At 42.2% G+C, this 25,438-nt stretch overlaps 1 protein-coding gene across 5 annotated transcripts in view; it reads right to left on the bottom strand.

The window, feature by feature from the left end:
* Positions 1-25,438, bottom strand: part of MUSK (muscle associated receptor tyrosine kinase) — a 101,812-nt gene that overhangs the window by 1,796 nt on the left and 74,578 nt on the right. For 2 of the 5 annotated variants that reach the window (XM_075559019.1, XM_075559021.1), the window contains 6 exons: positions 22,289-22,295; positions 19,236-19,499; positions 13,994-14,169; positions 6,527-6,728; positions 5,556-5,747; positions 4,257-4,405 (listed from right to left, as the gene is read on the bottom strand). In XM_075559019.1, coding sequence (XP_075415134.1) covers positions 4,257-4,405; positions 5,556-5,747; positions 6,527-6,728; positions 13,994-14,169; positions 19,236-19,499; positions 22,289-22,295 — 990 coding nt within the window. Of the gene's footprint in view, positions 1-4,256; positions 4,406-5,555; positions 5,748-6,526; positions 6,729-13,318; positions 13,343-13,993; positions 14,170-19,235; positions 19,500-22,288; positions 22,296-25,438 lie in introns of all 5 variants that reach the window. The other 3 variants (XM_075559022.1, XM_075559023.1, XM_075559020.1) reach the window with 2 other exon arrangements.

The raw sequence follows: 25,438 nt of genomic DNA, 5'->3' as shown, positions 1-25,438 counted from the left end.
GCTCACACAAAATCACCCAAGATTCATAAATGAATATTCAGGTTGCTGCAGTAAGACTTTTTAAAATTTAGGTTTTATGTTGCTCACGTTTTGGAAAGGAAAAATGATAACATGGTTTTAGACTTAATCCTAAAATGGTATTTGCAAACTAAAACCTTTCTATGTTTGTGAGAGGAACTGGGAAAGTTGGAATATGTAAATCAAAAGGGCAGGATTTCAGAACACCATAAAAAAGATTCTTAGATCTATTACTTTTTATCCAGGCAATTAGGAAAACCTAGAATCTCTGTTCCCAAAGGATGAGAGACAGACAGAGAGAGAGAGAGTGAGAGACAGAGAGAGAGAGAGAGAGAGAGAGAGAGAGAGAGAGAGAGAGACAGAGTGAGAGAGAGGGAGAGAGAGAGGGAGAGAGAGAGAGAGAGAGAGAGAGAGAGAGAGAGAGAGAGAGAGAGAGAGAGAGAGAGAGAGAGAGAGGAATACAGATAGGACTTGTTTTATTGTGCTGCACTTTATGGTGCCCCAAAGATACTGTGTTTTCGCCAACTGCATGTGTGTGGCAACCATCCATCGATCAGCTCGATCCTCACCATGGTTCCAACAGCATGTGCACCCTTAGTGCTCACGTTGGGTCACATTTGGGTAATTCTCAGAGCATGTCAAACTGGTTTTTTGTAATGCTATTGCACACTTAGTAGACTGGAATGCAGTGTAAACAGAAATTCTATATGTGTGTGACTCATTTTATTTCAATATTTTCTATACTGTGGTGGCCTGTAATTGAACCTATAATATCAACATTATCTTGGCTTATTGTGTAGAGGGTCGTGTTTAGTCACAGGCACTTGAATGATCTGCCTACTCGTATGTACTAGGAAAGGAATGGCAACATATTTCTTATGGCCAGATCTCCTTTTGAACGGAAGTTACTTAATGAAATATCTTACTCCCTGGTACAGAAAATATTATACAGAAGCTTCCTTCTTTGTGATGATAATGATCAAATAAGAGGGCAAGTCAAAATACTGCTACAAAATCGCAGACACACTCGCTAAACAAATGTGTGAAGTGACGGCTTTGCGGCGTCCCCTCCACTGAGATCTGTGTACCCCTGAAGGCGGTGTGCCCATGCCTTCGACCCTCCTCCTAGGAACCGTGTCTTTTTAAAATACCACATACAAATAGCAATTTTAGCTTCCTTCAGGGACACGAATTGTGTTTCTTTTCCATGTTCTGGGGGAAAGAAAGCCTGAAGGTGCCAGATCTGGTTGTAAGGTGGATGGAGTAAGGTTTCCCAGGGAACCTCTCCTAAGAATCCCCTTGTTACAGTCAAAGAAAACACAGAAGCATTATCATGTTGGAAAAATTTTCCTTAGCAAAACTTTCCTGCCTCTTTATTTCACCAGCGTAGTTTTCCATTAAAAAAACCCCGTCAACTTCAAAATTAGTTCCTGTGGGTTTTTCCCCTATTCTTGAGAAAATCTATCAAGATTACTACTTTTAATTCCCAGAAAAAGTCTCATCTCTCTGCCTTGAATTTAACTGAGTCAGCAGATTTCCTTGGCAGCCCCTGCTGAAGACGCCTTAGTAAGACTAAGACTTGTATTCTTGAGACATCTGGTCTATGGCCATTCGCTGATGGCAGAAACATGATTTTAACATATTTTGTTTGGAATAAACCCTTGAATGTTTGAACTGAATGCTAGTAGCAAGACGTTTTCACTTATACATGTGTGTGTGCATACATACATATATGTATGTGTGTGTCTAACATCCATTGCTAACAAGTCGAGTCGGACTCCTGGGTGTCCTGTGCAGAGTTTCTGAGCCTGTAAATCTTCACAGGAGCAGATAGCCTACATCTTCTCGCATGGAGAGGTGGGTGAATTTGAACCACCAACCTTTTGGTTAGCAGCTCAATGCTTAACTCACAGAGACACCAGGGACTGGTCAGTCTATCTGGTACCTATCTATATACACATGCAATTTGCAATTATATATATGAGCAATTATATGAGTTTATGTAATCCTTTCTTTACGAGCTCAAAATGTTTTATGTAAGAATTCTAACTCTTAGTTGGGACTTTAAGTAGAGTAACCTCCTTAAAGGAAAGACTGTGTTTTGCTGACGTTTGTAAGCTCAAGCTCAGTACTATGTAAGTTTCATTAGAGGATCTATATGTATGCTTAATATGTTGAATGAATGAATGGTGAATGTATAAGAAAACCTCAAACCTCAAACCTTCTTAACCATGTCTTAAGCATCTCTTCAATTAATTCTCAAACCCTGTTTTAGTCATTTGCTTGTGGGGAAGGGTCTACAGTTTATTGCCCGCCCTTTTCTAAACTGCTGATCTCTACGTCAGCACTCCACACAGACACTTCCTTACATTTTACTCATAAAACTATGATACGCTAGGATTGCAATACCAGGGAATCAATCTTTAGAATAAAACATTTTTAAGGAGTGCCTGATAGTCCTATGGATCAAAGCAGATGTCCTTTATTGGATATCAAATTTATTGATTTTACATTATCTTTTCCCTTTTTGCCATCTTTAAAAAAATGCTATTAAAGTCCAAAAACTTGTGATAGCAGTGGGATCGTGTTGGGAAGGATGACTCTGCTTTTGCATATGTGGGTTTTATGTATATGAGACACTGAAATAATTTTAGATGTAGGTTTAACAGATAGCCATAAATCTTAGTTCTTCTTGGGAAAAAAGAAAATCTGAAAACTCTTAGTCAAGGCCGTTATAAACATGCTACCGCACACATCATAACCTTGAAAATAATAAATTTTGTGTTCAGTGCAATTTTAGGAATTCAGGATATTATAAAATAGCAAATACCTACACGTGCCTTCAGATGAAATATTTTAAGAAGCAATAACAATTATCCCCCCAAAGGAAAATATTTCCATGTTCTTATTGCAGAGCATGATCAAAAGCAATCTCTCTCTTTTTTAATCTCTCTCAAGCCTTAGGATCACATTTTCTAGTCCAGATAGAGGTTAAGAGAGCCATCTCAGAAGCACTGTGATCACTTAAGAAGATGCCCAGTATTACTGGTCATTGGGAAGATGAGCCTCCAAAGCACAATAAAACCCCACTGCACCCACATTAAAATGTCAATGATCATTTTTAAAGGGAGGGAGGGATCAATAGGTGTTGGTAGATTGTGGAGAAATGAAACTCTACCCTGATGGGAATATAAAATATTCCAGACATGGTGGGGGGGGGGGGGGAAAGGGCAGTTCTTGAAAGGATTGAACACAGAACATGGCCCACCAATCCCAATTGGAGAACTGAAAGCAGAAGCACAAACAGAGACTTACACACCAGTGTTCACTGAAGCGCTTTCACAACAACCCAACAGGGGAAACAACTAAAATGTTTCCCAACAGAAGAAGGGATAAATAAAATGTGGTATATCCACACAGTGGACTGCTACTCAGCCACGAAGAGAGAGTTCGATGCGAGGGCATCGTGGATAAACACAGGGATTATTACACTCAGTTAAATAAGCAAGTCACAAAAGGAAAAATACTGTATGATATTGCTTAGATGAAACAAACAAATATATCCCAAACAAAGTCATCACCATTATGTCATTTCAGACGCATAGCAATTAGATTTCCCTAAAATAAACTTTTCCAGGAACAGACAGGCAAATCTTTCCTCTGCAGAGCAGTCTGTGGTTTTGAACCATCAACCTTGCACGTAATAGTGCAATACTTACTTACCTCACAATACCACCAGGACTCCTATCAAACAAATATAGACATTAAAAGAATTATTAGTGCCTGACCCGAGTCGAAGGGTGGGGGAACGGGATCTAGAGGCTTCAGAGTATGGAGTTTGTGTTAATGGTAGTTGGCTAATTTGGGAAACCATCATAAGAAAGGTAAACAACTGAAAGAATGTAATCATTGCCACGAACTTGAGCTGGTGTGTTTTGTTATTTTCATCACACTTTAGAAAATGTGTTCAAAAGGATTCCCTTTTCTCCCGGAAAGGTAGCAGAAACGGAGAGAAATGGGAGTGGGGAGGTTAAAAGGCATATTTACTCCACAATGGCGTCTAAGGAATGGGACAGGATGGATGGTCTGAGGACCGAAGCTTGGGCCACCAGGACCCCGTCTCTAAGACTCAGGAGAAAGGAGAATTAAGACACAGATTGGGGTTGACGTGTAACGTCGGGAAAATTTAGACAATCGCTGTTTTCTGATCAAATAAACACCCTCGTGGATGATCATACCTAGGAGTTTCACGATGTTCGGGTTATCGAATTCCGCCATGAGGGCCGCCTCTCTCTGAAAGTCAGCTTGCATGTCCGCCGAGGCCTCTTCTTTGAGCATCTTCACGGCCACCATGGTGTAGGGTTCGTAGGGAAGTAAGCCTGGCGCCCTGACAAGACAGACACGGGTGTGTTTAGGATGAAAGAAGCCGACGACGGCGAGGAGCCTTTTACAAACCACATGCAGACATTTCTACCCTGCACACGCTCTTCCTCAGAGCCACAGAATCCCAGAAAAGTGCCAACAGCAGGAGCCAAATAATAAAAAAAAACCACCCGGGATTGTTTCCAGCATACATTAAGTTTGACAGATACATTACTTACATTACTTATAAATTATGGGAATTCTAACGTGCACAGATCCAGTGAGATGATCATTATTATTGTAGCCCTTTCATCCCTGGCCAGAAGTTAATTCCTTGAAGGTAAGGACTATATTTTATTCACTTTTATATCCTCCCGCCTCCCCAGAAGCGAACGTTGTGTCTCCTCTCTCAGGAAAAATTGGGACTCTTCTTTTTTAGAATTCACGCAGTCTCCACACCAGGGGCACCCTGAGTGAGGGCAAGGATGTACCCTACCCTCGGGCACTCAATGCAAGGTCAGCCAGATGACCACCCAGCCCACAGTCTGCCGCCTGATTGGGGTCTGTGGAGATGCGAATGGACAGAGGGGACTTTTTCGGCCGGTTCGCTCAAAAGCGCTATACGCTCGAGTGTTGCCTCGCATACTAGACTAATCGGGAGTTCATCATTTGGCTCTATTTGGGGAACATAGTTTTCCCTTCTGTGCTTTATCATTCTGCAAGGGTCCGTTTGGTATCTACACACCAAGGGTCAGAGTTCTGAAACAAAAGCATCAGGTGAGAGTAAGCTTTAACTGAAATAAAAAATATTGCAATCGAAAATGGAAGAGGAATGGATTTGAGCATTGCTTATGGAAATGTATGATTTGAAATTTTTATTGAAAAATAAATATGATGGAGCTATTATTAATTGTTGGCAAATTGAATGCTAGATAAATGAAGATATATTTTTATTTCTTATATTTTGATTAAATGCATTAAAATATATTCTCTCCATAGACGCAAGCCTATTTTCCAGACAAGAGGAAACTTTAATAAGATCCAAAGTCTAGCACACAAGTCAAAGCATGAGTCTAACAGGTCACCTGAGCTAACGATTATACACATCTACCGCCTTTTCAGACACAATGTATTTCAATGGAGAATGTTTTATTTTTTAATGTGGATAACTTTACCTTGCTTGAAAGACCCTTCCAAATGCCCCCTCTCCAATATCTCTCACATACTCAATGTTATTCCTGGGATATTCCAGGCTGAGCAACTTGGGGTTCAGAAGGAGCGGCATCCTCTGGTACATGGGGTTGGGGTGCAGTCTGTCCAGCAAAAGCTCAGAAGGAAGAGTGGTGAGAGTTACAGCTGCTGATTCCCTGCGAGGGAGACCGACAGTGAGCGCTCACACCGCGGACTCAGACTCCGATGCTGAGAGACAACGCATTTAGGAGAGCGCGCGCCTGCACACACACACACACAATTACTAAGGGACTCCAAAGTCGGCAGTTTTGGACGAATGCAATGTTTTTTGCTTGGTTTAGACTCATGCTTCTCAGGAATTTTGTCACAACAGAAGCAGCAGGAAAGTTAAGGAGAATAATGATCTTTTCCCTTCACGCACTGCCATCAGTCCAGGCCGACTCATAGCGACCCCTGCTGGGCTTTCAAGAGTGTAACTGTGTAAGGGAGCAGAAAGCCTCACCAGAATCCAATAGGTAACCACACCACCACCAAACACAAACCAATCGAGCTGCCACTGAGTCAGCGCTGACTCATAGGGACCAGGCCTCCATCCCCGTGGGTTCCTGAGACTGTCACTGTTGACAGGAGCAGCAATCCCAGTCTTTCTCCCGTGGAGCTGCTGGTGGTTTCGAACTGCCGACCATGGAGATCACAGCCCAATGTGTAACCACTATGCCGCCCGGACCCCGGTTTACTGTTTAGATTTTTCCCTGTTGTGAAAACGAACACTGGGGCACGCGATCGCGCAAAAAGAGCATCGACGTTTTGTATGGTCATAGCAGGGGGCTTAAATTTTTATGCAGAAAATGCCATCAAGGCATTAGATATGGTTCTCCTTCCACCCGTAAAGTCAATATTTTCTAGGTAGATTTAAAATATTGCTATATGTGATATGACTTATCGACAAGCGTACCTTTTCTTGTTTTTCCATTGTTTTCGTCTTCGGCAGCAGTACAGAAGAGTCATGGTGAGAAGCACAAACACTGCAAAGCTGGACATGATACACATGATGACAGTCATGGAGGATGCGGGTGAGGCAGAGAAGGAGGAAGAGGAGGAGGAAGGCAAATTTGGAATGTCCACACTTGGCTTTGAGGGCATCATTGGTGGGAATGCTGTAAGGGAGCAATGATCATTCTTTTTACTCATTCTCAAAATTAAAAAATAAATCATTTACTGTATACAAGTCATTGGTAAACTAAAGTTAAAATTTAAAAACACATGCATCAGGTTCTCTTTGGTTATATAGCTTCAAAGTTTAATTCTAAGGATATCTCAAGGCCCAGTTTTAAGTTAGTCCAGCTTTCAGAATAAAAAAAATTTTAAACATGAGCCTCAGTGAGCAAAGGATTTTGCTTTGTGCTTAATTTTACCCTAAGACAAGTACAGGTCTTGGGCATGTGCTTCATACAACACGGTATTGCTTCTAACCTGACAACAGCCATGGGAATCATGGAATTGTTATATAAAATATTGTATGTATTGATACTACGGGTGAAGAGGGGCTAGAGCTGAGACTTTATCCATGCTTTCTTTTGATTACAAGAAGAATAAAATAATGGGCAGAGATGATGAAAATATTGGAGCACAAATCGAGAGAAGTTAGTTGAAATGAAAATCCAACTCCTGTCAAATAGCTATTGAAAAGGCCAGTGCTTTATGAAAACAAGCTGGAACCGGCATGACTTGGGAAACAAAAGGTGCCGTGCTGATCATGTTGTAGGGGGTCAAGTCTGTTGGACATCTACTGAAACATCTCCATCGATAGTAAAATCTGTGGAAGGCAGAAATCTGTTGCGGAATGAAACTCCAATCTCTCCCATTCAGATGAGCTACAGAAAAGTGGTAAAGCCGCGCCCTGTCAAAGGCAGAAAACTCGGGAGAAGGGAAAACAGGGCAGTTGCCTTTGAGTTCCAGCGGCTACAGGTTTCATTGTAATTATAGTTTAAATCCTCCTAGTTGACTGAGGAAAGACAAAAAGAGAGATACCAAGTGTTTTAACAATGTAATTGGCAATAATGATTTAATAGCTGTAAATGAACTCTGTACTCTAATAAAATACAATCCAAACCAAACGCATTGCTCTTGCGTCAATGCAACCGTCTAGGACAGACAGAACTGCTCTGGGGGATATGAAAGGCTGTACATCTTTACCAGAGTAGAAAGCTTCATCTTTCTCTCTCGGAGTAGCTGGTGGGTTTGAACTGCTGACCTTGGGGTTTTCAGTCTAATATGGAATCCTATATGCCACTGGGACACCTTACTGGACTCACATATCAAACCAAACCCACTGTCCGAGTCAATTCCCACTCATAGGGACCCTGTAGGACCAGGTAGAACTGCTCCTGTGTTTTCTGAGATTGTAACTCTTTCCAGGAGTTGAAAGCCTCCTCTTTTCCCCACTGACCCCTACTAAGGCAAGAATAAATGTTATCCTCAAATATTTGTGTGTTATTGACAGAAATGATCTAATCTCAGACTGCAAGATAATTCTCAATACATTTTAAAAAGCAGAAATCATCCAGATCTACTCTGTGATCAAAATGTAAGTAACAATAGATTAATAAAACTCAAGAGAACATTAAAAAGAAAAAATATATAAATTTGATCAAAGACTAAACATGCACCATTGTTACAGATTAGAAAAAAATTTTCTAACCATGTAGATGAGATTTGGTCAAAACTGTGCTCAATGACAAACCCATAGCTTTAATTACCTCCACGACAAAAAATAGTGAAAGTGAATAATCAAACATTTAATTCAAGACTTTGGAAAAGAAATAATAACTACAGAAATCAGAAGAGACTGAGTGTTAAAGTAAAGGCCATATAAAAGTAGAAACTAATATGCTAAAATACATAATCAGGATTGAAAAAATTGAAAAATAGGTCAATAGTTGACCTTGATATTTTTAAAGTAGTGGAGCCAGTGGAATTTTAGTTTTAAAAAAGTAGGGAAGGCACAAACATACACAATTAGAATTAGGGAAGATTTCTGATAATCCAATCAAAGGTCAATAAAGAAGGACATATTATATTTTTTAATCATAAGTACAAATATAGGAACATGTTAATTACCACATGTGAAGTATTACAACCAAACCAACCTCTCTGCCATTCAATCAATGCTGACTCAGCACCCCTCTGTGGATTTCTGAGACTGTAACTGTTTATGGGACTAGAAGGCCCAGTCTTTCCCCCACAGAGCTGCTGGTGGTTTCAAACTGCCGACCATGAGGATTGCAGTCCAATAGAGATGTAACCACTACCCCACCGGGAGTCCACGTGAAGTATTAGACAGCAATATATAGCCATAAGTAGGAAGTTAGTTTTCAAAGTTATTGTAGACTTATGAAGGTGTTCTTTCCATTTTAGAAGAGATAATAATTTCTTTGTTTTAAAATATGTTCCAGTAAAACAAAACTCTTTCAAACTCCTTTAGGGCATTACTATACTACTAATATCACCACCTGACCAAGTTAGGACAAAAGAAAACAGCATACACCAATTACATAGAGTATACACTTAAAAAAAATCCTTAGGGAATACTAGCAAACTGACTGCAATCATATAGAAAAAGAAAAATGATTTAATAAGAAAGTGTATTAATATAACACAAGACAGTCAACGTCAAAAGAAGTTTTTGTCTTAGTAGATACTTAAAGCCATTGGAATTGGACTCTTAAATAGGCAGACACTGCAGTGGAGCACCCATGTGTGACTTCTTAGCCCAGCAGGGGACAAAGGGACCGTGAACAATTCTGAGGCCTGTGGAGGCCGCGCTTGGCACCTGGAACTGGAAGAGCATCAGCATGGAGGAAAAACATCTGCGCGGGACGAATGTCAACGTCTCAACAAATGTCAGCAGCAAATCTGATTTCTCGAGTCCCTCTCTGGGTGGTTGGAAGCTGGCCCGGTGCCCTTTGGACTCGTTTCTGGATCAATCCTAAGTGAGTGGAGAGCGGGGCTGACATTGGACGGGTTGAGTTCCCTGCTCTTTGTCATTTGAGACATTGAGTTTCCTGCTAATCACAAGTCCGAGCGCTTACTGAAGGACAGGGAGAAGTGACTGTCTCAGTACCTGAATTTTATAACACGTGAGGGAGGGTAATGAAATTGCTACAACTGGAAGTCGAGTCACGAGCAAACATAAAGGTCCTTTTTCTAGAGAACGATAGAAAATAGAATATAATGATAGATTAAATGAATAACCATTATGAATAAGTGAAATTTATTTTAAAGCACAAGCATTGTGTTTGGTCTGAATAATGATTTTATTCTATTGAGTTTGAGTAGTTGTTCCTTCCAAGAAGCGTTGTTCTTTCTCCCTCTTCTTGTTGGGGCATTTTATCGTGGGTTCAGTAAAATGCCCCATTCATTAATTTGTGTGCACTTTGTTTCATGAGATCAGTTCCGGTCTCCTCAATGCAACAGTGCTCCTCTCAGTTCCTCCCTACGATCCCTGTTTCCCGTGGCCAGTCGTTTCCGCCCCTTCCTGCTTTCTGAATTTTGTTTTAGGGCAAGCGCTGCCCTCTTGGTCCCATCGAGGCGATTGTTCTGAGAGGCACATCCCTCAGGGGTGTCATCGTTCAGTTTATAGCCTGTCTATTTGGGAGCTGAAAGGCAATATCTAGGAGTTGGATCAGCTCTGGGTTCCAGGGTGGTTAAGGGCCAGAATTTCGGGTTCTACAATCTCTACCAGACCAGTAAGTCTGATCTGTTTATGAATTTAGACTGTTCCACGTTTTCCCTCACATGGTGGTACTCAGACCCCATCGAGTTCTTCTGGTCTACTGGGAGCTGTGGTTTCTGTGCTCCATTAATCCTTTGGACTGACTAGTTCCTTGCATTTTTTAAATATACTTTTTTTGCTCCAGTTGGGAAGAGGCTAACAATTGTATCACAGATGGCTCCATCAAGCTTTTGATACCCTAGTCGCTGCTCACCGAAAAAAAAGAAAGAAAGAAAGTAGAACATTGTGTGAACTATGTTATGCCAATTGATCTACACGTCCTGGGAGTATGGTCCTAAACTTTCAAGCTTGGTGACTCAGTTTCTTGAAGTGTTCAGTTATGGATAAGAAGTTTGTCTAATTTTGTTCCCTGTCTGCTCTACTATATACTTGGATATGTTTATAGCGATATAAATACGTAAGTAGAAATATCTTCTGTCAAACGTGTGTATGCTCATGTTCACACCTGTTCACCTTACATATCTGTCTCTGTATCCACTACCAAATTACTGGCTCTAACAGTGAGTGCAGTGTGTGTATGTAACCTTGTTACCTCTTACTCTTTGTATGGCCCTGTTTCTTGGTCCTCTTGCGCTGATCGTATATCAGGTACGATCTTTCTCTTCTAAGCTACTACATGACTGCTAACTGGTTATTAATGTTTTCTTCCCTCCTCCTCTCATTCCAGGTAGCCATCACAGGTTTCTTTCTGCTTGTCAACCTCTTCTTGACTTTAGAAAGCAGTGGTCTCATACAACGTTTATCCTTTTGTGGTTGTCTTATTTCACCCTGTGTAATGACCGACAGGTTCATGCATGTGGACTCATCCTTATCTTTAATGTTACAAAGTGTTCTGCTGTGTGTGCGCGCTGTGGTTTGTTTAATCCATTCATCTGTGGATGGACCCTTCAGTTGTTTCCATCTTCTTGCTATTGTGAATAATGCGGTGATGAATATGGTGGACGTATCTATTCATGTCACTGCTTTTATTTCTCCAGGACATATACTTCATGGTGGGATTGCTAGATCACATTGTATCTATCCTTTTACATTCCTACCAGCAGTGTCTGAGAGTTTCACACCCTCAGTAACATTTGCTATTTCTGAGTTGGTTTTTTTTTGTTTTGCTTTTCAATCATTGCAATGAATGCCAGGCAATGATAATATCTCATTCTTTTATTGTTTTGTTACTTCTTGATTACTGCTCTCCCCCCCCCCCCCCCCACACACAAACCATTTTATTGGGAGCTAATACAGGTCATATCACTCCGTAGTTCAATCACATCAAGCATAATTGCTACCTGACCTACTTGCTCTTGTTTTCTCTAGAGCTGCATCACATCTCTCTGTAGCTCTGCTTTCACTGTCATCTTTTCTCTCATCCATGTCTCTGCCTTTGACCTTCAGGGGAGTTCGATTCAGCCGCTCACCCACACAGTAATGTATTCATTGAAGTCTACTCATGGTCGCATATAGGAAGACTGTGGCAGCATGCATGCATTTACATACGTAACTGAGCAACAAACTCATAAGCATGTAACTGTGAAAAAAGTCAGCGTTACAGGAGTGTTGCTAGGCTGCTTTGTGGATGCTCAGGGCAGCAGGAGCTGTAGCTGTAGGCAAACCGAGGAGATTTCCTAGCAAGAGGAAACTTCTGTGAGATGAAAGGGATAAGTGGGCAACAGGCAGTTGTGATTACATTTAACTCAGGAAATGCATTGCAACCATGTGTCCTGGTGCATGTGCTCAGGGAAAGTCATCAGTTTATACTATTTGGAGTTCATTTTCTTACTCGTACCAGGGATTTTATAAAACATTTTTGTAAAGTTAAGAAATCGATTTATTTGTACCGCTGAAAGTCCTGTGAAATGAGTGTAGAAAGCATACATTTCCCCCCTGTGTTTTTGTTGTCTAATTTTGGACAAGCCCTTCAAGGCTAGCCCTCTGGGAATGTGTGAATGGACGGGAGAGTCGATGACTGAAGGGTAACAGAGGCCACAGGCACCCGTTAAAGTCCAATCAAACTAAAATTCGACTCTGCATGTGACAAAGAACTAAACCATTTCTTTTTCATTCCTTCGGTTTGAGAGTAACAATCTGACAGGCTTCAAGAATAGTCGATTTTCTTTCATAACTTGGAGTGACTCAATTGGAACCAATAACATTCTTTCTTTTAATACTTTTAAGTCTTAGCCCTTGAAATAAACTGGTAAAGTAAATCCCTCTCAAACTGTCAGGGCATTTAGCCAGGTGAAAATTAGGCCTGGAATAGGTCTAACCACAAGTGAACATGACTTAGGACTTAGATCTCTCAACCCAAGAGTCATTAACAGACATGAAAGCGCTTTTCTGACTGCACCCGGGAGATGTCTGCCTTTCGGTAGTTTAAAACACCATATGATACAAGTCCGTTGCTAAGACGTTCTTTTTCAAGCAGTCTTCTTGAATTCTTTCCTAACGACGTTGAGATGATGTTTTACCAACCATGGGATTTGACAGTATAAATGTTATACTGGAAATGAGCTGTGTTAACAACGACCTTCCCCAATAAAGATCTGTTCTACAATTGAAGACCACGACGGTCTCAGTGAAGAAATAAACATTTGATTCTTATTCTAGAAATAGTTAGATGATGTAAAATTCATGAATGCACAAGTCACAAGGCGACATTGTAAAGTGGCTTGTTGTAGCTGAGTGACACAAAAGATAACATGGACTGATCACCCTGAGGTGGGAGATAGAGATTGCAGCGTCCATCGCTACAAAGCATGCCTTCCATGGCCTATTTAGAAGCTATAAGCTGAGACCTCCCACAGCCCTCCTCTTCGTCTACCTAGGATGAGTATTGTGGAGGGCCGACTTAGGCCAGACGTTCCGTCCAGGTCACCATGAAGTCTGGCTGTGAACATGCATGCATGCATGAGTCCAATGACATACACATAAGGCTCCAAGGGCACACACAAAAATACTTACTTGTTAAGTTTTCTTTTTTATAATCTGAGGGGGAAAGGATAAAAATTTGTTTTAAATGGTCATCCAGATAGCATATATATTTTGTGAGCGAGTGCTTAGAAACTCAAGCTCTCTTTCAGCTCTTTAATCTACTGCAACTGGGAAACATTCTGTGCATTCAAATGTGAAAGGCTTGCTGCTTTGAAAGAGAGCCAGCTGTTAGGGAGAGCCACGCAGTCCCTTGAGGGCGGAAGCCATGAAAGCAGCAGCATGCAGCGATTTGTTTGGGAGCTCAGCAGTTTCAAACATGTGGCTTCCTTTTACATGCTTACAATTTTTGCTGCACTGGTTAAGAAAGAGGACTTTATCCCTTTATGCACGTCTGTGACAAACTATGGGATGCTCTTCGCCCGTTTGCTGTACATTCCAGAAAGTGTTGTAAGCCCTCAAAAGCACTCTGTGGAATAAAGTCAGATCTCAAGCAGCAGATCTGCAATTTATTTGAGAACAAATGAAATAAAATCCTTGGGCTGACCAGTGCGATGAGGGGGGCATTCAGATTTCTGCTGTTAGGCATGGAAGGAAGGAAGAGCACACACACGAAATGCTAGCGTTTTGGAGCTTTAAGCTCACACCCGAACTTCTTCCAAATAGTAAACTTTTAGCCTCCCACGTCTTGTGAAAATGATTTGTTACCTAAATATGGCAGTCTAGTACAGGCCATGGGGTCCCAGTGCATGCTGGGAAGCTGGCTGCATTCTGGCACGGAGAGCAGATGCCTCCCAGGTCTGTGGAGTCCTCTGTGGGTCCTTCCTTCGATTGCCAGCCATTCTGCAGCACAGAAGAGCTCCTTCACGGCCAGGCAGTACTCTCTAAAAATTGTAATAGAGAACGAAACTTGCTGATTGGTAGCCAAATGGTTGGTGAAGCCTAAATTCTGCATTTTCAAAGTATCATAGTACATAATCTGTTTTACTCAGTCACATGGGGTTGCTATGAGCGGAAGCCTGACTCGTCAGCACCTAGCAGAGCGGATCTCCTCCACAGGAATTTCCTGGCTGTAATGTTACTGAAATAGATCACCAGCTCTTCCTTGCTGCAGTACAAGTCAAATGTACAAATCAAAATAATGTTGAACACAGAGTCCAGGATAAAATCTGAAAAACCAAGTATGGAGGAGTCGGTAAGACTGAACTGATTTATCAATGCCAATGGAAGCAGCAGTCATGAGATCAAGCAATACATTGCACTGGGTAGATCTGCTGCACAAGACCTATTGAAAATGTTGAAAAGCATGGATGTTACTTTGAGGACTTAGGTGAGCGGATGCAAGATTTGATATGCTTGAACACCACATGCGCGTGAAAGTTAGACATTAAATGCAAAAGATCCAAGAAGAATAGATGCATTTGAATTATGGTGCTGGTGAAGATATTGAAAACACCACGGACTGCCGAAAGAAGAAACAAATCTGCACTGGTAGAAATGCAGCAAGAATGCGCCTGAGGGGGGGGGGGTGTTTGGACTTTGTCTTGTGTCCACTGCCCCCGGGAAAAGGACAGTGATGCCCTTGATGCAGTAGCGGCCAGTGAAGAAAAGGAAGATCCTGGACATGATGGACTGACACAGTGGCTGCAATGACGGCCCGAACTTGAGAACTACTCTGCGGGAGGCGCTAGGCGGGGCGGCGTCCCACTCTGCTGTCAACAGGGTCACTCTGAGTGGAACCTGCCTGCATGGCACCTAACAAGAACAACAACGCCGAGCACCCCCGTCAAACCATTTGAAGACTGTGAATAGAAAAGTCAAGCAAGAGACCAAAAGTTGCCAAGCGCCGTTGAGATTTAAATTTCTTTCGTGGTGATGTTTAAATACCTTCTATTTTTTTAATACTTTGGACTTGCATGAGATTTGTTATCATAAAATCACAGTGGCTATCACCTAGGAGAAAGCAGAGGAAACGTCTTTCTACTCTATTTTAATTCATCTCAAACAAGTGGACAGTGGAACTAGTTTATCACTTGAGCTCACTCTCTGAGCATGATGACCAAACAAGCGGCCACCAGATATTGCATTAGCAGCGATAATAACATTGAGAGAGACTCTGTCTTCACACTCTTTTGCCAATGACCATTTATTTAGCACACACCCATTACTTTCTAGTTAGACAATTGTCATTACTGAGTAGTACCTCAAACAAGTCATTTTGGAGGATCCAAAAAGGAACCCAAGAAATGGAAATCTAATTAAAGAATAGCATCTGATTTTTCCCCCTTCAAATAACTACAAAAACAATTGGAAAAGATTCAATACTTCCTAATCTATAGTGACAGTTTTTTATTAAATACTTTCATTGGGGGCTCTTACATCTCTTATCACAATCCATACATTCATCCATTGTGTCAAGCACATTTGCCCATATGCCGTCATCATAATTTTCATAGCATTCTCTTCCCCCTTGAACCCCTGAAATCAGCTCCCCAATTTCTTCCCCCTGCCTGCTCTCCCTCTCAAAACCTTGATAAGTTATAGAGTATTATTTCCATATCTAACATCATCCCCCATTGCCCCTCACCCTCTTTTCCATTTTTCACCCCACTGGGAGGGTTTCTAGGTTGATTTTTGTGATCGATTCCCCTTTTCTGCCCCCACCCTCCCCTTATCCTCCTGGTACCTCTACTCTCATTGTTGGCCCTGAGGGGTTTATCTATCCTGGATTCCCTGTGTTACGGGCTCTGTAGCAGTGTGCATGGTCTGGTCTAATCTGATTTGTATGGTAGAATTGAGGTCATGATAGTGGGGGTAAGGAAGCACCAAAGAACTAGAGCAATGTTGTGTGTTTCATCAGTGCTGTACTGCACCCTGACTGGCTCATTTCTTCCCTGTAACCCCTCTGTGAGGGGATGACCAATTGTCTACAGATGGGCATTGGGTCTCCACTCCATGCTCCCCGCCCTCCCTCACATTGAGTATGATTTTTGTTCTGGGTCTTAGGTGCCTGATACCTGATCCCATTGACACCTCATTTCACACAGGCTGGTGCGCCTTTTCCATGTGGGCTTTGTTGCTTCTGAGCTAGATGGCCTCTTGTTTATCTTCAAGTCTTTAAGACCCAGATGCGATATCTTTTGATAGCTGGGCACCATCAGCTTTCCTCACCACATTTGCTTATGCACCTGCTTTGTCTTCAGCAATCGTGTCAGCAAAGTGAGCATGATGGAATGCCAGATTATTAGAACAAAGTGTTCTTGCATTGAAGGAGTACTTGAGTTGTGGCCCAATGTCCATCTGCAACCTTAATTCTTAACATGTAGATATGAGTACATAGTTCTATTCCCCTCTCTTATATACACACACACACATATATATTTACATATGTACATAACTGTATTTAGACCTCTATAAATGTCCTTTGCCTCCTGGTTCTTTCTTCTATTTCCTTTTACTTTCCTCTTGTCCCACCATCTTTTCGGCCTTCATTTGAGTTTAGTAATTCTTCGATGCTACATTGCCCTTTATTAAGCACCAGTAGGCCTCCTATACCCTTCTCTCCATTGATTTCAGTTTACTTGTTGTTCCCTTGTCCCTTGGGTTTGTACCCCTCCCCCTTTCCCTTCTCACATATCCCCCGAACCACTGGTCCTGTTCTTCTCATCTCTGAATTGTTTATCCAAGACACAGTTTCACGTCTCTCACCTACTCTCTTAACAGTCCTCTTCATGGCAAGGGTTTTAGCCTTTTGTTTCTCCTTGTTCCCATCTTATTCCCTCAAATCTAGAATCCTTAGAGAGAAGTTTAGATGTTGTCAAGAAAGTATGAAGATGGTAATAAAAAAGTAAGTTCAAGCTGCAAAAAAACAAGACTTCGGGAATTGATGAATACCAATTGAGATATTCCAACAAGTGCAGAGAATGCCAAAAGTGCTCACTGGTTTATGCCTGGAAAGTGAGAAGCCAGCTATCTGACCAACTGACAGGACAAGATCCATATTTTTGTCCATTCCACAGAAAGATGACCCAGCAAAACACAGAAATTACCAAACATATCGTTAATAGCACAAAGAGTAAAATCATCACAACTTAAAAAGCCAGTTGCAGCCTTATATCAACTTCCTGAAATTCAAGCCAGAAGATGTGGAACAAGAGATATTATTAATGTCAAATGGATCTTGGAAGAAAGCACAGAATGTCAGAAAGATATTTATTTGAGCATTAACCCCCAATAAATAATTTGGGAGACAATAAGATATTTTATTTGTGCGTGTCATAGTAAATTACGGATAACATTTTGAAGACTAGAATTCCAGAACACGTCATTGTGTTCCTAAGAAACCTGAACATAGACTAAGAGGCAGTCTCATTGGAGCCGAACCAGGGGTCCCTGCCTGATTGAAAGTCAGAAAAGGTGGGTGTCAGTACTGTCGCCTTTCCCTGTCATTGTTCAAGCTGAATACTGGACAGAAAATCCGAGGGGCTTGACTCTAGTGAAGATCAGATCAGCAGGATTAGAAGACCCATTGCCACCTATAATCTGCAGATGACACAATGTTGCTTAGTGAAAATGAAGAGCATTTGATGGACTTTGGATGAAAATCGAAGATTACGTCCTGCAGTGTGGATTACGTGGTCAGCATAATGGAGAGAAACATCTTCACAATTGGATTACTGAGTAGGAATGGGCTTGCTGGCAGTGAGTTTGGTTTGGGTTTGGATCATGCTAAATGGAGAGAAGCCCGAAGTTGTTAAGGATTTAATTTAACTTGCACAATCATTGTCCACAGGAACAGCCGATCAGGTGACATTTTACACTGGGGGACATTCTGCTGCAAAAGAGCAAAGATGTCACTTGGAGGACAAAAATGCACCTGGCCCAAGTTATGGTATGTATTTTCAGTTACCTAATAGACATGCGAAAGGTGGACAAGGAATACGGAAAACTGAAGAAAAATGATGCTTTTGAATTATGGTGTTGGCAATGAATATTAACTATACCACAGACTGAAATGAAGAAACCTGTCATGGAAGACGTGTCGTCTTTGGCGCATGTACTTGGGATGCGCTATGGAAGGGGGCAGCTCCTGGGGAAGACCATCATGCTCCATAAAGTAGAGGATGCATGAAGAAGAGCAACCCCCTCAACAAAGTGAACCGACCCAGCAGCTCCGTCAAGGAGCTCACACAGAGCGGAGGTTGTGAGGGTGGCACAGGAGGTTTGCTGAGTCAGAATTGACTCAAAGTCACCTGACAACAACCATGCCCTTCAGTACTGTGACCTTTTTATTTTGTAGACAAGGAAACTGAAGTATAGCCAAGGTCATGCACTGAGGGAGCAGCACCCACATGTAAATTTTGCTCCATTTGGCTCAGAATCAAATGGTTTGCTATGTTCTCTACCATAAGAAGTACATTAAGGCAACGATAACTTGATTGAACAAGGATTTTTGAAGTTCAATGTTTCATGGAGATACCGATTCACAATACATTTCTCCAAAAGCAACGAGGTAAGATCATTAAGGTTAGAATATTAGATGGAATTAATTTTCTTAAAAATAATATTCTGAAATAATATTCTAATCATGAATTCCTAATTATGAAAAATAATGCTGAACTAATTAAAAGACTGTATTTCCTCTTGTTTCTTTTAATTTTGACTTGATGGGTCCATATTAGTTTAAGACTATTTTTTGTTAGGAAACAGAAGCATTGACAAATATGACAGCCGAGTGAACAACAACAAGAATAATGCTCCTTTCGTGCTATTTTAGGGGAAACTCAGTGCCCTATATGGGGTATCATCTATGACTTCTATATGGCAGGATCTTCGTCTAATCATAGTGTCTCCTATTTTAGACAGAAGCCTGTCCTGGTGACATGATGTTCTCTTTTGGAAACTGCACTAGTTTGCAGACAGACAAACATGCAGTTTAGTTTTGTCTTACCTGCAAATGGGCTTAGGAGTCGGTGCCATGCCAGGGTTGCAGGCTTGGAAGACGTGGCTGCACAGGAGGGCCTCGGCAGCTGGCCTGCAGAACGGGCTCACTGCTTTCAGTTCATTCCAGCCAGTTTGAACCAGCAGCTCTTGGGCCTCCTCAGGGTCCGCGTAGGAGGCGTTGAAGAAAACCACAGCATCTTTGGCTAGGATGCTGTCACACACCTCCCCCCGGTACTGGGCGCAGTAGCCTTTGATATCTTTCGGCGGTTTACTGAAAGAAGCAATGAATGACAGTGCCAATCACATGACCGTTCTTGGCATCCAGTCTGCTTTCTTTGTTTTCCTCTTCACTTTCCACTCTGCATCGCAGAAATGGGAGAAAACTATGCTAGTACATGGTTGAAATATTACAATTGAATCATGTCTTCATTTCTAACTACCATAATCATAGCTAGCTACTCCAGAGGACTATTATGAAAACCACATATGATCATGAATGCCGAGAGCTTTTGGAATTATCATGGACTAAATAGATTGGGGTATGTTTATTATTTATAGTATAAGTGGAATGTGACTACTCTGTATTAGCGTTCCGTGTTCTCTGTGATGTTCTTGGGAGCATGGAGGGTTGGAGTTGGTAGCCCATCTGTGCTTGAATTTTAGGTCTACAAGGAAAGGGATGCGCAGGGGATGGGGGCAGGGACTCTAGGGGACACAAACCAGACTGGTCACCATTTCAGGTTCAGACAATTCTCTTTTCCTTTAATGCCTCCTCTTTTGCAAGACTTGTAGCCCTCAGATTCAACTCAGTGATTACATTTTAGAGGCAAGGACGTGGATGATCATTTTGTTCCGAAGCCTCTTAAACAACAACAAAAAAGAAATTCCCAGAAAGAACTAGGGAATGAGATGAATGCAAAGAATTTCCAGAATTCTTCGCTGTTAATGATGAGACCCCTCCACTTCCGAGTTTCCGTGGATGCGGTCTGGGGACTGCTGGTGCAGTCGTGCCGCTCAGTCCAAGAGTGGGGCAGAGCTCACAGGGATCTGTTCTCAGCACGCGGGCTCCTTTGGAAGGATCTGCTGTAATAATCTCCTAAAAATGCTAGCTACTATCGGAGATGGAGCCAGTGTCTCTACCCCTCTGGCAAACTGTGCCTGGAGGACTTCATTTTCTGTAAAAGTTTATCTCTGCCGAGGGCACCAGGACCACTGGATCCCCAGTTCCTCTTTTAACGTCTTTTAAAACAGACACCTCTCCTTGGCAAAACAGAACATTGAAAGAATGTCAACACACCTTCTTCTTTTTCTCTATACCCTTGACTCTTCCCCCTTCGTTTAAAAATGCAGGCGTGCCAGTCACCCTCAGCAGACATTGCAAAATGCTCTCAGTTCCTAGGAGGGAGACGTCGATTCCCTTTGAACACATAACACTGTCCATGGGTGATCCAGATGTGTGCCCCTGCCACTTCTTCCCATGTTCCTTTGCCTCTTTACCTGCCGCCAGCTGACTCATCTGGTAGATGGACATGCCCCCCCCTTCCATATTCACTGCCTAGTCTCGGGATGATCCAAACGATTCCGTCCTTGGCCCTGCCCAGAGGTACCTTGGAAGAAAGGTCTAGATCTGCTTTGGAAAGGTCATGCCTTGAAAGCCCTATGGAGCCCCGTTCTGTCCTGCAGCCTGGATGGGGGTGGTTGTGGGGGCTCCTGAGTTCACATCTGGATTGTCTGGTTGCCTTACCTCCCCTACAGGCGAGGAGTATATGCTATTTTCTTTGCCTACTTTTAAAATACAAAGCCAGCAACAAAGTGGGTCGTTCACACTGTCAGGTCTAAAAAGGAAACAGGTGAGTGAGCTAAATCATGTATGAACAAAAGGTGCCAGTGGTCTTAATTTTTGTTTAATTTATAGAACATTTATGCCACACATCACTTCAGGAAATATTCCATTTCCCTGTCGTCAGTAAGGGTTGGAATTCTGTCTGTGAGTGGGTCAGCCGCATAATAAGTCTCAATAGCGATCCACTGGGTGCATGGATGTATTCAAGGGATATGGATTCGAACATGAGGAGAACAAGCTATGCAGTTTTCTATGCAAAAAATTATTTTCAAAGATTTTGACTCAATGAATGGCTGGGTTCTTGAACCTCTTAACTGACTGTGCTGGCTGGCTGGGCACTTTCCTGCCCGAGTTGATGAATCTGGATGCTGGCATGCATCTACTTAAAATCTGATGGCAACGTTGTCATTTCTGAGTGACGTAGCCTGGTGGATGCCTCAGGTTCTTTCTATGCAAAATGGGGAGGGATACTGCCATTGAGTTGATTTTGACCCAAAGTGACATGGCAGCATTTCCTCGACTGTGAACCTGTGCAGGAACAAAGAGCTTCATCTTTTCCCCAAGGTGTGTGGGAGGTGGACTGGAACCGCTGACCAACGCTAGCTGAAAGCACCCCCAGGACAAGTCTTGCCTAACGCAGTGTCTTAAATATTCAAATAAGAAACATGGTGTCATAAAGATCCAATCAAACTCAGCTGCTTTGATCATTACTCTTATTGAATCCTCCTGGACTCAATTTCCTCAGCTGTCAATTAGAGAAAAATAGTGATCGCACAAATAGCGTTTTTGTTAAAGCAAAATGTAACAGTGTCCTGCAAGTAAAATGCTAAGTTTAAAAATGTTATATTCAGAGGCATGGCTATCTTATCTAGGAGAGCCGCCTTGAGGGCCCGCGCTGGGATCCTTGCCAGCTCTCATTCACTAGCTGTGCACGTTATTTGTGCTCTTTCATCCCAAGAGACTCTTAGTTTCTCTCTGTAAAGTAGGGATCCCAGTACCCTGTTTAAGGATAAATTTAATTAATGTATGTAACTCTTTGAGCACAGAATTCAATAGCTGTTTTCTATATTCACCTTCAGTATCATTGTGATCTTGCAAGAGTATTAAAAGGATTATAAATTAGAAATATTCTAAATCATGACAGTGGCAATTAGTAGACACACAAACAGCAGAAAGGTCAAACAAGACAAAACACTGATAGGATACCAACATCTTACCTCCACTCTATTAACAGGAAAGGAAGTTCCCACCGAAAATCAAATTAAAGAGGAAAAGAAAAGAGAGTTAGTGCATTTTCATCTTAAGGTTTGGAGGAGATAGTTTTTATTTAATACCTCTAATCTTTACATAGAAACCTTGGTGGTGGAGAGGTCACTCTTTGGACTGCTAAGTGCAAGGTTGGCGGTTTGAATCCACCAGCTTCTCCACCAAGGAAAATTAAGGTTTTCTGCTTCCACAAAGATTGACAACCTTGGAAACCCACAGGGGCAGCGCTACACTCTCTGATATGGTGGCTGTGAATTGGAATTGTCTCAATGATAGTGCGCTTGGCTTGACTTTTCATCTTTAAGTTGCTGAACAATTCCCTGCTTTAGCTGGTCGACCAGATGCCACATGAATGGGCATATCCGGGGAGACCAAGAAAATGCCGAATGTCTCCAGAACTGTTCCTCTTCACAAGTGTATCATTTTCAAGCCAAGTCAAACATAAGAATTAATAGCCATACTTAGTAATGATCTGCTTGGGTTGACCTGAGTCCGAATCAAGTTAGAAGCAATATGGTGGTTGTTTTGTTTGGGTCGCCATCATTGAGTCCCTGGGTGGCGCAAATGGTTCACCTGTTAGGTTGGAAGTTCTCGTCCACCCAGAGACACCTCCAGGAAAAGGTCTAGGGAGCTAATCAACCAATGAATTACTGAAAGCCCCATGGAGCTCAGTTCTACTGATATACCTTCCCATTAGTGGGAGTTGAAGTCATGCCAACTGGTTAGTCACCATCTTGCAACTTTTAGTATTATTAAACAAGGTGCTACATTGAACTCCTCCAATTATGTAGCAGGTATGTAGCAAGGCTGTTACCAAGGCAGTAACGCAGACACTGAATAGACTGTGTCTCTCCTCTGGAGAGTCATGTGGCTCCCAACAGAAATGGCCCCATTCAGATCTCCTGAGGCATGTGAGCCCTTGGAAGGGTGCGAGGTGACAAGGAGTTATGAATTACTATATTTTCTTTTTTGTATAAAATCTCAAACTCCAACTCCATTGCTGTCAAGTCATTCTGAATCATAGCAACCATACAGGACAGAGTCCAAGTACCCAGAGGGTTGCCACGGGCTACAATCCTTTATGGAAGCAGAGAGAAGGGCCAGTGGATTCAACAGCTGATCTTTTGACTAGCAGCTGAGAGCTTAACCTCTGGCCATCAGGGACTTTCTTTCTTCTCTCTCTCTCTTTCTTTTTTTTGATAAAAGGGTTAAAACTTCCAAGGGCTCAAGTAGAAACAAAATGTTTTGAAAATGATGATGGCAACATATGTACAAATGTGCTGACTCAATGGATGAATGAATGGACTGTGATAAGAGCTATAAGAACCCCCAATAAAATGATTAAAAAACAAACAAACAAAGTTCAGGCATTACCACATCTTTTGTGGTTTACTTCCCTGTGGACCATCTCATCTGCAGTGTAAAAAAAAAGACACGTCATCTGTAAAACTAATGTCCCCATCATGCTGAAGTCTAGCTACTTTAGAAGATTTTAGACCCATTCAGGTATTCTCTTTTGGCAATGCTATGGTTTTTAAAATTATTTCCTCCAAAGAGGAGTTAATGTTCTTGGAATGTGATGGCTTTATATTTTTAATCATTTCTTTTTTTAAAAATCTTTTTATTGGGGCTCATAAGGCTCTTATCACAATCTGTACATACATCAATTGAGCAAAGCACCCTTATACATTCGTTGCACTCATCACTCTCATAATTCACCTTCCACTTGGGTTCCTGGAATCAGCTCGGTTTTCCTTTTTTTCCCCCCATTCCCCTCCCTCCCCGATCCCACCCCTGGTCCCTTGATAGTTTATAAATAATTATTATATCTTTTCTTACACTCCCTGGCATCTCCCCTCACCCGCCTCCCCCTTGCCCATCTGCCAGAGAGGAGGTTACACATAGATCTCCGAGATCAGTTCTTCCTTTCTACATGCCCTTCCCTCCTGGTGTCGCCACTCCCACCGCTGGTGTTGAGGGGTTCGTCTGTCCTAGATTCCCTGTGCCTCCAGATCCCCACTGCACCGCTGTACATCCTCTGGTATAACCAGGTCCGCAAGGCAAGGTAGAATTGGAGTCATGATGATTGGGAGGGGAGGAAGCATTCAGGAACTAGAGGAAGGTTTTGAGTTTCATTGTTGCTACACTGAACCCTGAGTGGCCCATCTCCTCCTCACTACACCTTTGGAAGGGGTGTCCAGCTGTCTACAGGTGGGCATTGGGTCCCCATCATGCACTCCCCCTCTTTCACGGTGATGTGATTCTCACCACCACCCCACCTTTGTTATTGGAGACCTGGTCTCCTCTGTCCTTCATGGTCACCTATGTTGGTGTGCTGCTTCCGTGTGGGCTCGGTTGCTTCTGGGCTAGATGGCCGCTTGTTTGCTTTCAAGCCTTTAAGTCCCCAGACGCTATATCTCTTAGTAGCCGGGCACCATCCGCCTTCTTCACCACACTTGCTTATGCACACTTTCGTCTTCAGCAATTATGTGAGGAAGGTGATCACACAATGATTGTTTTTGTTCCTTTGTATCTGCTACATGGTCCATTCAACACCTTGTATTCGCTTAGGCCGTGTGCTTCTTCTCTGTGGGCTTTGTTGCTTCTGAGCTAGATGGCCGCTTATTTGCCTTCAAGCCTTTAAGACCCCAGACTCTATATCTTTTTTTGATAGCCGGGCACCATCAGCTTTCTTCACCACATTTGCTTACACACACGGCTGTCTTCAGTGATCATGTCGGGAAGATGGGTATCCTGCAATGGCTGTTTAGCAGGGCGAGATGCTATTGTATTGGGGGATTATGCATGAGGAGGCCCAATGTCCATCTGCTACCCTACTACTGAACCTATAAATATATGCATATAAATCTATTGCCCCCATAATCATAAATATATTTACATATGTACATGTCTGTATTTAGGCTTCTCTGTATGCACTTTGCCTCCTTCTCCTTTCCTCTATTTCCTTTCGCTTTCCTCCCAACCCATTACCATGTTTAGCCTTCATTCTGGATTCAGTAGTTCCTCTCAGTTACCTTGCTCTTGGTCACTCCCTTCCAGTCCTCCCTCCCCTCCCTCCCATTTCTTTTTTTTTTAATCAA

The sequence above is a fragment of the Tenrec ecaudatus genome, chromosome 10 (assembly GCF_050624435.1).
Source record: "Tenrec ecaudatus isolate mTenEca1 chromosome 10, mTenEca1.hap1, whole genome shotgun sequence".
Classification (NCBI taxonomy): Eukaryota; Metazoa; Chordata; class Mammalia; order Afrosoricida; family Tenrecidae; genus Tenrec; species Tenrec ecaudatus.
The sequence above is the reverse complement of the archived record's forward strand: the minus strand, read 5'-3'. Positions and strand labels throughout refer to the sequence as shown.